Below are 14368 nucleotides of genomic sequence, written 5' to 3'. Positions count from 1 at the left end.
ACTCCCATTTTCTCCTTTTTTCAGCTACAATGTCCTTCTGTTTTCTTGTTTCCATGCCTGCACCCAAACACCCTGGAATCAGCTCCCAGCCTGGCTCAGCCCTCTCTTCTCTTGAGGTCTGTTACACATCCACTTTTCTGGACAGAATCACTCTCAGTGAAAAATCTTGCCATGTTCCCATCCTGTATGAATTTGTGCTATTTTTCTGTTTTCCTTTATCACAGCCACTAGAAGCTTAATAGATCTCTGATCTCTCTTCCATTTCCCTCTGTCAGCGGTTACATTGTCCAGCACCAAGAATTCCTTACCCAAGCTAAGCAACATTTTGGAGACAGTTTTTGTCTTGCAGCCACCTCCCTGCACACAGCACTTGGACTCGCTCCTCTCTGCCTTCTGCATTGCCCATTCTTCTAAATGGTAACGTGCTGTGTTCCCAACTGGCCTGTGGGTCTCACCCCTCCATTCTCAGTGCTGCAAAACTCCTCAGATCTAGCTAAATGGTGTTCCACAGGTGTTCTGACACAAGATGTTAGGGGTATTGGTGAGTGATGCAAACAGACCCAGGCAGAGGGGCAGGGCCAGCCTGCTGCCTGCACTGCTGTGGGCTGCAGCTGCTGGATGGACACCTCTTTGGGCAGAGAGGGCACAGCTTCCTGATTCCCCATCCCAAATTAACAGCTTCCTTCTCCCTTACCCCTTCTCTTTACCTCAGTTCAGCAACTGATGTTTTTTCTTCCAGACTGCCTAGGTGTCCTTAACAGAGGTGTCAACACTGCTCTGCTGGTGTTTCCCTAATCCTGCCCCACCTTCCTTGCTGAGATGAGGGAAGCAGGTCCTGCACTCAGGTCCATGCTCACAGCCTCCCATGCCCTTTCCTGCTCTGTGGTCCCTGTGCTCTGCCTCTCCCCATGTCCAGCGAGGCCTGAAGCTGCTCCCTGTGCTCCCCCTGAGCTCCTCAGCCCTGGGCAGTGATGGCTGCTCAGCCCTGCAGCCCTCGGCACAGGCTGCTGCTTCCCCCGGCAGCACTTGCTTTGTCTCCCTCCTCTCTGGGTCTTTCATGGCTGCTGGAAATGCAGAATGCTCTTCTGTCTTGCCTGGGAGGGCTAGGTAAATTATTTGTTTAATAGGCTTGGTTTATTTTTTTGTAAGCTGGCAGGATAACTGTGAATCATCAAACCTCCCTGAATTCGCTCCACACAAGATAGCAACAAAAGGATTCATTGTGCAGAGCAGCCATCGGAGGGTAGCTGGGCTGGACAGAGGAGCCATACAGAGGGTCTGGCTTCCCAGGAGCCTGGGTAGCAGCACGAGAACCAGTACGTGCTGCTTTGGAAACACATCGCTGGCAAAAGCGTGGGGGTATTTTCATGGCACTGGGTCCCAAATACTCTTTCTTACTCAACCAGAAAACCCCTGGAAAAGAGCCTTAAATAGCATTGGTGCTTCTGCTAGAATGAACATTTTTGCCTTTTCCCTTATTGTTAACAAAAAATTACAAATCTATTCTAGTGCAGCTCCTCTCTCAAAGCAGCTTCTGGATGAAACCCACTGTGATCGGATCCTCAGTTTGTGGAGGGGCTTTCACTCCTGTCAGCCTGACCCCCAGGGGCTCTGCAGCGAGCTCTGCACCCAGGGCTGCTCCTGCACAGACGGAGCCCGCACAGGAGAAGGGATTGTCCAGCTATGCACCCCTCACAGAGCTGTCTGGGTGTGAGCTTTCTGCTGCCAGCTGCGAAGCAGGAGTCTCACTCCTCAAAACGGCCTTCCACATGTGTGCTGGGCCTGCTCCTGAGGAACAGCAAAACCAGACATTGGCTTGTTGCTCTGAACAGCCTTTGCCATGTGTCGGGGCCTGGAGCTTTCCCCACGCAGGTTGAAAGGGTGGTGCCAGCCAGAAGATACAGCGGGTTGAGCTGGGCAGCCCGGGAGTTTCAGCGTGCCACTCAGCTCTCCCATGTGCTGCATGTTCTTGCTTTCGTATCATAAATCCCTCGCGGCCGAATCGCTGGCCTGTGGGTCAGAGGGGCCTTGGCAGCGGCGCGCGCTGTGCGGGGCGGTGGGGACGCTGCGGGCCTGGGCTGGCACCGCGGGGCTCCAGGGGCGCGCCGGGCACACCGTCCTGCCAGGCACACCTCTGCCCCGCCGGGCACACCGCCCCGCCGGGCACACCGTCCTGCCGGGCACACCTCTGCCCCGCCGGGCACACCTCTGCCCCGCCGGGCACACCGTCCTGCCGGGCACACCGCCCCGCCGGGCACACCGTCCTGCCGGGCACACCGTCCTGCCGGGCACACCGCCCTGCCGGGCACACCGCCCCGCCGGGCACACCGTCCTGCCAGGCACACCTCTGCCCCGCCGGGCACACCGTCCCGCCGGGCACACCGCCCCGCCGGGCACACCGTCCCGCCGGGCACACCGCCCCGCCGGGCACACCGTCCTGCCGGGCACACCGTCCTGCCGGGCACACCGTCCTGCCAGGCACACCTCTGCCCCGCCGGGCACACCTCTGCCCCGCCGGGCACACCGCTGCGCTGCCCGGCCGGTGCGGCGGGGGGCGGCTCATTAACGCAGCCGCCTTGCTGGCGAGGGGCGGGGGCGCCAGCCGGGCCCAGCCGCGCGTTGCCGGCCCGGCAAGGGGCGGCCCCGCGCCCCCCGGCAGCTGCCCCGCTCCCCCCCCCGCCACCCGCGGGGCCGGCCCCTCCCGCCGGGCGCGGCAGCCGCAGGGGCGCCCGCCCCGCCCCGCCCCTCGCGGCGGCTCCGCCCCGCGCGCAACCTGAGCGCGGGAGCCGCGCCAGGCCCCGCCTCGGCTGGCGGCGGGCTCGGCGGGTGCGGGAGCGCTGGGCGGCTCGGCTCGGGTGCGGGGCTCGGGGCTCGGCTCCAGGCCGGCGGCGCTGCGCGGGGTCCCCGGCGCCGCCAATGAAGGCAGCCGCAGGCGGCGGGGCCGCGGCCGGGTGAGGCGGCGGCGGGGCCGGCGGTGCGGTGCGCGGAGCGGGCGTCCCGGCGCAGCCCGCGCTCTCCCGCGCCATGTCATCGCAGGGCAAGTTCAAGAAGGACAAAGAAATCATCGCCGACTATGAGGCGCAAGTCAAAGGTGCGGAGCGGGGCCGCCGCGCTGCGGGGCGGGCGGGCTGCGGGGCCGCCTTTGTGTGCGGGGCGGGCGGGGCTGGGGCTGCGGGAGCCCGCACCGCTCCCCGCTGCCGTCCCCTCCCCGCGGGCGCTGCGGCGGGGAGCGGCCCCGGGGGTTCGGCGGTAGCTCCCGGCGGTACCGGCGGCCGGAGCTCCGGCGCTGCTGCTGCTGCTTGGCCGTGTCGGGCTGCGGGGGGGCTGGTTATTCAGACCTGGCTGTGGCGGGGAGGGTCTCGCTGTGCGGGCGGTGGGCGCCGGGACCCGCAGCCGCCCGCACGTCACCCCGGGCCCTGCCACCGCGGCGCCGGGCGCTGCCGGGGGGCACGGGGGCCTGGGGTGCAGCGGTGCCTGGCGGGGAAACCGGCCTTCCCGGGGACGTGGAGCTCGGGCCGGGGAGCGCTGGTCCTGCGGGTCTTATGTAAGGAACTTCGCCGAGCGCCAGGGCCCGCGATTTCAGGGGACACGGTCGTTATTATGCAAGTCCTGGCATTGCAGGATGAAGACGTTTGAAGCAGACCGCTTTGTTTCCAAACGTTGGAGAAGGATATGATTAAAGGTTTTGTCTATCGAGACCAGTAGGCTTCAAATATCAGACTCCAAATTAATGTCTGTGGCAGTTAGACTTCTTCTGGAAAGTTGGTACTCTCTGAAGCATCAGGAAGGTCTGCAGGCTGGTGAGAGACTGTGTCAGGATGTGTGTGCACAGACAAAAACATTAGCCTGTGCAGCCATCTCTCTGTTACAGACATAGCATTTTTAGGATCAGTAGCAAACTGTATTAACTGATATTTTTGATAACTTCAGGTTGTAAGTCTAGTCATTATTGCAGCAATTCCTAATTCTGTTAGTTCCTGATAATTTCTTTCCCACTTTCTGCTAGAGTGTGCTCAGCTGCTTGCTGAACACCTCCCTAAGCTCTGCCCCCTTTGAGTTCCCTGCTGTTACACAAAATTGTCTCCCGTCTCCATTTGGTTTTATATAGGTGTGCGATCACCATTTTGTTGTGTTTAAGGCTTTGGTTAAGACAGAGTGAATGAAAAATATAAAAAAGCTTTTCTGAGAATTAACCTGTGAATGTGCAAAGCAAACAGGTTTCCTGTTTCCTCCAGAGGTCACTTGACATGTTGGATCTTGAGCTGGGTGCTGTCTGAGCCGCACGCAGCGCTGTGAAATGCTGCAGTGCCATGGCAGATGGAAGGATGCTGGGGAAGGGGCTGTCTGATTCCGTGCCACTGTTTACTTTCTTGCCTTTCACTCTTTTGTAGTTGGCTTCCAAGAGTGATGTAACAGTCACAACATGCTCTGCTTAGTGCCAATTACCTTTCTGCTTGTGTGTAATTTGGGCAAATTGATGTTATTGCACCCTGCAGTTAAGCAGAGGAAATATTCTTTTAGCCTGTGGGATTGTTCTGTGTTTTGGGAGGGGATTTGTGTTTATTCATAGCGACTGCCCCATGTTTTCATCTTGTTCTTGAAGATGTCCTGGGCCAGGTGGTTCCTGCTTCTCGGGTGCTTGGGGCTGCAGTGGGGTGGCTGGAGGCAGGACTGGGTCTGATCTGTTCCAGAAGCTTTGCTGCAGACATCTCCGGTGTTTTTTCTTGTTATTCTTTGTCACTGGAATACTCATTTGCCATGATCATTCCTGGCCGGACTTCTGTAGCCTCATGGTTTCCATATGTTAGACAGTTAGTGCTGGGGTTATGTTATAAGGGTGTTTTATTGCACCACAGCAATCATGGTTTGGGCCGCTTTTCTGGACAGCTGTAACACAGTTTGCTGAGGGGCTGTTAGTAATTTCCTTGATGCTATTCTGTGCCTAATTACACCTCCAGAAGTGTTTATTTTCTGATTTAGGGTACTTGGTCTGCATTTCCATCTGAGGGAAGGTTAACTCGTGTGTGATCAGGGCTCAGCTGTGCCCAAAGCTGGAGTGAGGCGGGAGGAGCTGGACCCCAAGGCCTGCCTGTGCTGCCGTCACGGTGCTGGCAGCTCCATCCCTGAGACACCTCAGGTCTGCCACAAGGCTGGTGTGGTCTCAGGGTCACCTGGGTGAGGTCAGGAGGTTCCGGTGCTCATGGCTCCATCCTGATGGTCATTGTCCTCCCTGCCACCTCCCTGTGGGGACCAGGGCAGCTCTGATCTTCCCTTGGTGCTAAACTGTTGAAGGATGATAAACATCTGACTCGGAAGGGGTTGATGCAGAGTTCTGTTGTAGCTCATTCAGTAGGGGCAGTGGGAGAAAATGTAACTGGGCAGAAAAGTTTAGTGGAAGGTCACTGGTTGGTCATTGTGTCAGGATGGGGTGCCAGGGATGCCCTTTAGAGGCAATGGGACTTTTGCTTTGCTTGAGGGTTTGTCATTGTCTACATCTTCTCCTGAGCCTGTGACAGTGTCTAGGAACACCCACCTCCGCTTCTCCCCTTCTGCAAGAGCCACCTCTCTTGGCTAAACCTCAGGATTTCATGTAGGCCACTTCATTATCCCACATACCTTGTTTGTTTCCTTTGGGGATTTAGTCAATATTCTATTTATATCTAAACCACTACTACTGTGGTGAAGACGGACACCCACAGCTTCAGAGAAAGACTAAAATGGAAAAAGAAATAGGGAGAAAGAAAAGGGAGTGGCAGCAAGGGAGACTAAGGGAAACAGTGTTGGCATGGAAGAGCTGAGATACAAAGGTGATAAAAGATGGAAGTATGAAGTGATGTCCTGTTACGGAGGATGGGGCTGAAATCTGAACACAGCCCAGGGTGGTCTGTGTGGTGTGGTCAATAAAACAGTAGGGAGAAAGGTGGAAGACCCTGTGTGTGAGTGCTGGGGATCCACGGCAGTGTGGTGGCAGTGGAGGTAACTGAGAGCAGAGGCACATTTAAAATGCATTTTGAAGATAAGGTCTCGGGGAGGGTTGGAAGTGGCCAGGGTGTGGGTCAGGGGGGCCAGCTGGGGCTAGGGGCTCTTGCAAGGCAAGGACCAGCTAGTGGTGCCCCACGTGCACAGAAACCCATCAGCTGCCCAGTGTTACTGGAGGAGCCCGATAGGCAGCTGGGAATAACGGGGGGAAAAAATGTTGCTTATACTGATTTTAGGCCAGTTTTTCTGAAAGCCCTCTTGGTCTGGCTGTTGGGGTGCAGAGCACGGCCCAGCCAGCCCGTTGCTGCAGCCTGGGAGCCCAGCCCTGCTCCTGTGGCCGCCCTTAGGAATCGATGAGCCCACATCTTGTGTGGGGAGCATGACTGGCCTGAGGAGAGTTTAACTGGCAAATAATCTTTGTGCACAGGGGTGATTTATCAGCTATAATGACTCCCTATCTTCTTTCCCTCCCTGGAGAATTGTCTGTGCTCTGCTCGTGGTGGGAAGGAGTCATCCTGATCGAGGCGTGCTGGTGCCTCTGCCGCAGGCTGCTGCGGAGGGGCTGGGGCTGTGCCCGCAGGGATGCGGGGAGCTGAGGGGTCGCTGCTGGTTGCGGGAGTGGCAGCACCGGCGGTGGCCGCCCGCCTGCCCCTGCAGCCCCGCACCTTTGCCTCTGCCCGCGCTCGGGGACTTCCCTCCGTGGCCGCTCCTGAGCACACGCGCCGTGAGGGGCTTCTTCCCGTGGGGTGGTCTCTCCTGCCCGTTATCCTGCATCCATTTTGTCTGTCTGAAGTCTGTCCTTTCCTTCTGCTGCTGCTCTGCATCCTCCAGCTGTCCGGAGAGGGGAGAGCTACCCCGGGACTGGCAGCAGGTGCCCCCTTGACGGTACCAGAAAGAACATGTTAAGGGTACCTTTTAGGAGGCAGACTTTCTTATTTGTTCTTTTTAGATTTCCAGACAGGAATAGCTGCATTAAAAATAAATGCCAAGAAAGATATAGCTGCCTGTTTACAACTGGCACATTAAAGCTACTTGTGGAATAGAGAATGCAGTTGATCCTTCGATGCACAAGTTAAAGCCAGTGTTTGGAGATGTTTTAGACCATTTTAATTGGTCTGGCCAGAGAGATAAAAAATATGGCTTTTCCTCATTAATGAATGCATGATTTGTTGCTTTACTGCAGCAAAACTAGCTGGTTTTAATTATGTAGATGCAACTGTCTATGGTACAGCATTGTAAATCTTGCACAAAATTGGGCATCCTGTTGATTGGCTGTTTAATTTCATATTGCTTCCTGAAGCTTTTCTTTAACCCTGGCAAAATTCAGGTCAGGAAATGATCTGTTGGGTTCTTGTTGGCAGGAGGGCTGCTGTGAGTCAGTAGCATCTCCTGTCACAGGGCTGGCAGGTGAGCAGCCTCCCTGGTGGTCTGAGCACAGCTCCCCTCCACAGGTGTATGGCTGCAGGGCGGTGAAGGGGTACTTGCTTGTGCTCCTAGGACTCTTATTTGCTGTCCAAATTGATAACAGAACTAGAGTGTTGGTGGAGTTAGCATATGAAAACATTAAAAAGGCTTGCAAACGTGGGTCAAAGAAAACCAATGTGTTTTTTCCCATTTTTTGTGGGAGAACTGCAGCTTGGGTTAATTTGTCACTGCTTGTTACCTTCATTTTACTTTTTCTAGTGCAGGAGCTACATCCCTTCTTTTTGGTCTGTTCTTGTTTCCTACCTATTGTTGTCATTCCACTTTGCTCAGAAACTGTTGGGAAAATTCTCATACCAAATTATTTTCTGGGATTATGGCTCAGGAGCAAAGTATTGTTGCCAATTGGAGGAGGCATCAAGGCTTGAAACTTGACAGCTCATTTAATAAAATGGGCCAAAGAGAAGAAAGTTCCACCCCTTTGGGTGAGCTGGTAGGAAACGGCTAAATGTTAATCACAGAAACAGATATAAAATTTGCATTGGCTTAATTGTCTTGCTTAACAAAATGTGGGGAAGCATGGCCTGGGGGCACGCTGGCAGGCCTTGGTGCAGCTCCGTTGGCTTTAGTGGAGTTGTCTGCAACAGATAGATCCTGATGGATATGGTCTAGCTTCTGCTGTGGGACTTCAGAATGGCTGCTCAACTTTGCTTCGTGTTCAGTTGATTTCCGTGTAGATTTTTTTGTTATCTTCCACTTCTCAGTGGTTCCTCAGCAGGGTCTGATAGCCCTGGCAGATGGATGTTACACGAGACCTGTGTGTGGGGACTGGGAGGGCCATGTGTGGAGAGCAGCAGAGAGGGCTGTATGTCATTCATAATAAAGATGAATTGGCAGTCTGTAATGGAAACAAATTGAATCTATCGGGATGTTTCCTGCAAAGCCAAGACCTGAGCGCTTTGCTGGAGGCTGGGATGGTCCAACTGAGTCAGCAGGCTCCTGCACATGACTGACCATCAGGGTGGTGGTGGTGGGATGGACCTTCCCAAAATGTGTTGGGACCAGGAGGGGTGAGTGTGTGGTGGGTGCACAGCTGGATCACCCTGCCCTGGGTGGGTCCCCGCGTCCTCTGTGGCACCTTTGTCTGGTCTGTGGGGTGGACGGGGTCTGTGACAGGGTCTCCAGCCTCCCCCTCCCCTGTGAGCCATCTCCCAGCAGCTGTGGTCAGAAGCTGGATGATGAGTCCAGCCTAGCAGTTGTGGCTTCCCCTGGGGAAGGGGTCTGGTGGTGAGCAGGAGCTGAGGTCTGAGGCCTCTGCTGAGAGCCAACGGCTGCGTTTCAATACAAAGAGGAGTATTTTGATTCTTGGAAGCCTAGCTATGTGCTTTTCTGATAGCAGGCAGGGGCCTGGGTGCCGCAGGCATTATTTATCAAGCCCTTCTTCTTGATAATGGTAAAAACCTCTTATAACTCTTATTCATGGCCTGTAGCTAGTCCTGGTTCCAGGTGAAGAGTTTTAAGGGCTGTAAGAGTGCAGCACGAAATGCACTTCAGGTGCTTAACAGATATTTATAATCTTCTGCAAGATGTAATATTTTAAGTTCTGTGTGCACAGTTTCAGCACTTATCAGGAGCAGGATTTACACTCCCCTTCTGCTGGCCCAGTGAAGGTGGGGGAAACCCTCCCCCTCAAGCTCTTAAATTCTCTCTTGCCTGAATTTGGCTTTGCTTCAGTAGCTGTTTGTCAAGCTACCACCCACGGCAGCAGCAGCAGTCACCTTCTGAAACGCGTGTCCAGCTCCAGAGGCAGCGCGCTCCTGGCTGCGGCAGGTGACGCGGGCGTGCGGCGGGAGAGCAGCAGCCTGTGCAGTCGTGTCCCTCCTGCCACTGCCCAGCAAAGCTGCCATCCAGTCCATCTCCCTTTTCTTACAACCTAGGAGGCTGTTTAATCCCGGGTGTCGGTTTAATTCCAGGAGGCTTTTGCTGAGCTGCTGGCAAACGTTCCTCTTTAAAAAGATGAGTATGTCTCACTAATGATTGTGTTGTGTGTGCCCTGCCTCTGTGTCTTTGATTGGGGTGTCTCATAGCAGCAAGGGAGGACACAGGGAGGAGTAAACAGTGTGATCCCACGCAGTGCCTGGTAATAAGGGTTGTACCTGCCCCTGGTGACCTCCTTAGGGCTCCCAGGCCTCCCCCGCGGCTCCCGCTTTGTGCCTGTGGTTTTTGTTGGACGCACTTGGAGCTTTTCACATCTCAAGAGCCTGATTTGTAAACTTTTCTCTGAAAAACTGGCCCGAGATGACTTGCTTTGGTGTCCTTTTTCTCACCTCTGGGAGACAGCTGCAGCAGTTTGGGAAGAGGCAGCTGCTGAGCTGCAGCGCTGTTTTAGGAGAGGAAGTAGAGAAGAGCATTGGAATAATATTACTGGGGGAGCTGTGGTGGGTTTCCCTGGGCTGGGGCTGTGCTGGTGTGACAGGGCTGGTGTGATTCTCACTGCCCCAGTGCTGTGGGATCGTTTAATGACCGTGAGTGGTCAGCAGCTTGGTTTTAGAGTGCATGTGAAAAATGGCACCATCAACAGCACAGCAGCCCTGGCATGCCAGGCTGGGAATATACAGCCTCGTTATTTATCCCAGCGTTGTCATTACTCATCAATGAGGAGGCAGCTGTTGGGATCCCGTCCATGGCAGGGAGGGAGAGGTTTTTAATCATCCTCTTTGTTTTAAATCGCCCCCTTTGTGTTAAATCATCCTCTTTATTTTAAATATTCCCCTTTGTTTTAAAAACAGAGATATGTAAATGGTGTGGTGGTACAGTTTCCTTACGGAAGTTGATGCTTCTGCCCCAGCATCTTCCAGAAGGTGGGTTTCCAAAGGTTGCTCTTGGCAAGGCTGGGGGCTACAGCTCCCTGGGAGGGTTGTGTCTGTATGGCTCTGGCTGGGGTTGCACTGTAGGTAGAAAAGCCAACTGTAGTGATGAGGTGAGACTCTGTGTTGATTTATTATCTTGCTTGTATTGCATGAGTAAATATTTAAAAGAAAAGATACAAAATCATGTGAATGACCAGAGATCAGGAGATAGGGACCTGGCTTTAATGAGTCCCGTTAAGGGAGAAGGGAGCCTAGTTTTCCACCACCTTTCTAGTCTGTTGGACCAGGTTCAAGCTCTGAGGTCCAACTCTGGGGAGCAGTATCATGCACTGGAGGATCACAGCAGAAATCCCTGTGGTGGACTTCATGAAACAGAGGCTTCCCATTTACCTTGAAAGAGCACCAAAGATTGCTTTTCTTTTAAATGTTGTAGCATGGATTAGCTTTGTTTGTTTGAAGAGTTACTTGTGGTCTTTGGGTTGTTCTGTGGTGTGGTTAGTGCCTGAGGTTAGAGTATTGCTACTTGGAACAGCTTGTTTAGTGAAGATGACCTGAAGAATAGATTTCTTAGCTCAAGGTTACCAGTTAGATAATTTTGGGTTGCTGGCCTTCTGTGTGCAATGTTTTTCTCTGTCATATGCACCAATTAATCAATAATTGTTTCATGGCAATATAAACCCTTGCTAAGGAATGACAATGCTTCCCCTGCCTGAGGTTTCCTAGAGTTCTGCCTCTCTGTAAGGTGAAGGCTGGTGTGCCCAGAGCAGCTCCCTGCTGCTCATTAGGGCCAGGGCCTCTGTCTTAGTTTATGGGCTCCAGCAGCTGAGATCTGAGGGAGCTTGCAGCAAGGAGTTACTTTTTCTATTGATGGTGATATTTAAAGCTTCTGGCTCAGGCAAGGTCCTGCTGCTGTAGGTAGGAGCTGCTGTCCAATGTTAGTGACCAAATGGCTTTAAATAAACTGGCTTTTGGGAAGAAGTCTGAATTTGAATCTCCCTTCCTATTTTATTTTTTTTACTTCATAGAAATTTAACTCTGCTATAATTTAAGCACTGAGAATACAGAAGAACTCATACAAGGGTAAGTATTAGAGATCAAACTGTTGGTGTGGCAGCCTAAAGCTTTTGTGTTGGCAAAGGCTCTAGAGAAAATTCAAGGTTTTTCTCTGTGTGGAAAATGGGTTAATTGATATTTGGAAGACACTAAAGGATATTTTATTCAAGCTTGTTAGTGTTTGAAATTTTAAAGACACAAACTTTGATCTGGAGAGAAAAAAAAAGTCCAGCTGTCATTTTATGGTATTGGCAGTTGCAGCAGGATTAAAGCTGCAGGAGAGCTTTGAGATGGGAGGAGGTTGCTGGACAGGGCTGGTCAGGAGGAGAAGCTGGTGCAGACAGGTCCCGTTGGGCAGGCAGCCATGGGGGGGATGCAGCTGGAACAGTAGCTGCAGCTCAGGGTGGGAAATGGGCTGTTGACCTTTCTGCAAACTGCTTGTGTTCTTGGTGGGTGCACTGAGGCTGGATGGGAGTACTGGGGGATGCTGCATGTAGGTGGCCAGCTAGTGAAGGAGGACATGCTGTCTGCAAGGCTGTCCTGTCAGGAGCAGAGAGAATGTTTCTCTTTTCCTCAAACTCCCTGTTTTCTATTCTGTTTGCCCACACAAGCTGGTGTCCTGGTCTGAGCCAGGATGAAGCCAATTTTCTTTTTACTGGCTTTCTTTTTAGTTCAGTGAGCTCTCATTTACACAGCAGCAAGTCTTCCAGCCAGGGGACTTGATAATGCTGGACTCTTCACAGATTCTGCTGAGACACCACGGACACTTTGCTCTGCTTGTTGAATCTGCTGCTTCCGACACTAAGGGAGCAGAAGAGGCATATTTACAACCCTCCTGTAGGGAAGAGTGGGTTACACAGATGGCAAATTCAGCAAACCAAAGTATTCCATACTGTATATAATTCAGGGATCACAAAAGTCCAGCCCCTTCCTTCCTTCTCCCCTTCTCTTCCATCCATGGCCGGTGTCCAGGGAGGACTCCATCTGTCCATCCCCATTGATTCCCAGGCTTGTGTATCTCTGACCCTCATAACTCTTCCCTCAGCTCTTCTCTGCTCTGCCTCTCTCTCTGGCAGCTCTGGGACATTCTGGAGCTGCTCCCAGCTCAGGGGAACTTGCTGTTCCTGTCACAGAGACTGCAGCCCGGCTGCATCCATCCTGCAAAGCAGGCAGTGGTGGGAGGGCTGGCGAGGGTCTCCTCCTTTGGTATATCTGTTCCTGTGAGTGAAAGCCCTGCTGGTTGTCACACTGAGTACTTGAGCGGTGATGTAGTGTACACGAGGCTGCTGATCCTTACTGGGAAGTCATCTGTGTGTTGCTGCTCAGTAGGGTGACACCCCACCCAGTATTGGTTGGAATATCATGCTGCGGTTTTATTTTGCAGTGTTGCCTAATGACTGCTTGTTGGAGATGGGTGTATTTTCAGAAGGGCTGAGTACTTTTACAGTCAATATTATGTACAGTGAAGCATGCTGAGGCTAGCACAATCAAATATCATGCTTCAGGGTGGAATGTGATTGCTGGAGAGATCAGAAAACAATTTCTATCCTCATGCAGAGCATTACACAATTGACTGGATACATTATAGTTTCCCTGCAGCATCACAGCAATGCTCTGAGAGAGGCCACTGGATTAAGTAACACTGGCATGTCTGTAAATACCCATGTAATAGTTTCAAAATGTTTAAGAGTATTAATGATTTTATTTTCCCAGTGCTTCTGAGAGGCAGGCAGGAGTGTTCTGCCTGTGTGGCTGATGGGGAGGTGCAGAGGCACAGAGACTCGGGCATGAGGGCGGTGGTGAGGGGCAGGGACAGGATGCAGGTTCTTGACTCTGGGTCTTGCACAAGGAGCAGAAGCTGCCTGGACACTGGCCATTTGCTTCAGTTGGAGAAGCCTGGAAAAGAGAAGGCTCTGGAGGGACCTCATAGCTACCTTCCAGTATCTGAGGGGGGCCTACAGGAAAGCTGGGGAGGGACTTTGGACAAGGGCTTGTAGTGAGAGGACAAGGGGACATGGATCAAAACTGGAAGAGGGGAGATTCAGGAAGAAGGGACATTAGGAAGAAATTCTTTAGTGTGAGGCTGATGAGACCCTGGCCCAGGTTGCCCAGAGAAGCTGTGGCTGCCCCATCCCTGGCAGTGTTGAAGGGCAGGTTGGATGGGGCTTGGAGCAGCCTGGGCTGCTGGGAGGTGTCCCTGCCCATGCAGGGGGGTGGATCTAGATGATCTTTAAGGTCCCTTCCAATCTTAGCCGTTCTTTGTGTCTTCAGTGCTGCTGCAGGGATTGGGTGGTGTGTATGCTGGATGATTCTCCTTTCACCATCTGTTTGAAGCTTGGTTGCTCTGTGAGGTCTAGAAGACGGGCTGATCTGGGGTGATAAGGCACGGGGAGGTCCTGGCCTCTTCTTGCCTGTTTGGTCGACTCAGCTGCACTTCCTGTTTTCAAGGGAGGTTGGTGGTTCCTCAGGGCAGGGTGAAGTGTTCCTCTGTCTGTGCTGCAGAAATAGATGAATCTTCACCACGGTGCAAGTAATGCTTAGCTGCACAGTTTAGAGATGTACCATGATAGGAAAATCTGAGTTATTTAAGAGTTGCACAGAAACACTGCTAGCCTGGGACAGCTAGCCTTGCTCTGTCCTGGAAACCACTCCCCTTCTCACCTTGGGGGAACTGAACCGTGCTTTGTGGCTGGGGCTGAATATGCCCATCAGCCAGAGAGAGAGAAGATGAACTTGTTGTACAGGTCATCCTGCAGCCCATGGCTTGTATGTACACTGGGAAGTCTGTGTGCAGTCAGGGTTGCACCCCGAGGAAGCTGTAAGGCTGTTGATGTTACAGTTGGAGCTCTTTGAAATTACTCCAGCAGTCACATACAGAAACTCTGCAAGATTAACCTTTTATTTAGCCAGATTTTCCTTTAACCATTCCTTACCTTCCACTGAATACAGCCAGTGTTTTCTAGGGACTGAATTGCCCTGTTCTTCTTTACCATTGAGGTGCATGGGACTTCTGTTGTTGCAATGTGTGAAACTGGAAATCAGGA

At 52.9% G+C, this 14368-nt stretch overlaps 1 protein-coding gene across 3 annotated transcripts in view; it reads left to right on the top strand.

The window, feature by feature from the left end:
* Window positions 1-2867: 2867 nt before the first annotated feature.
* Window positions 2868-14368, top strand: part of SRGAP3 (SLIT-ROBO Rho GTPase activating protein 3) — a 97601-nt gene continuing 86100 nt past the window's right edge. The window contains exon 1 of one of the 3 annotated variants that reach the window (XM_051627599.1): window positions 2868-3091. In XM_051627599.1, the coding sequence (XP_051483559.1) occupies window positions 3025-3091 (67 nt within the window). In that variant the 5' untranslated portion in view covers window positions 2868-3024. Of the gene's footprint in view, window positions 3092-9397; window positions 9422-14368 lie in introns of those variants that run through there. The other 2 variants (XM_051627601.1, XM_051627600.1) reach the window with 2 other exon arrangements.

This window comes from Apus apus, chromosome 9, assembly GCF_020740795.1.
Source record: "Apus apus isolate bApuApu2 chromosome 9, bApuApu2.pri.cur, whole genome shotgun sequence".
NCBI lineage: Eukaryota > Metazoa > Chordata > Aves > Apodiformes > Apodidae > Apus > Apus apus.
The sequence above is the reverse complement of the archived record's forward strand: the minus strand, read 5'-3'. Positions and strand labels throughout refer to the sequence as shown.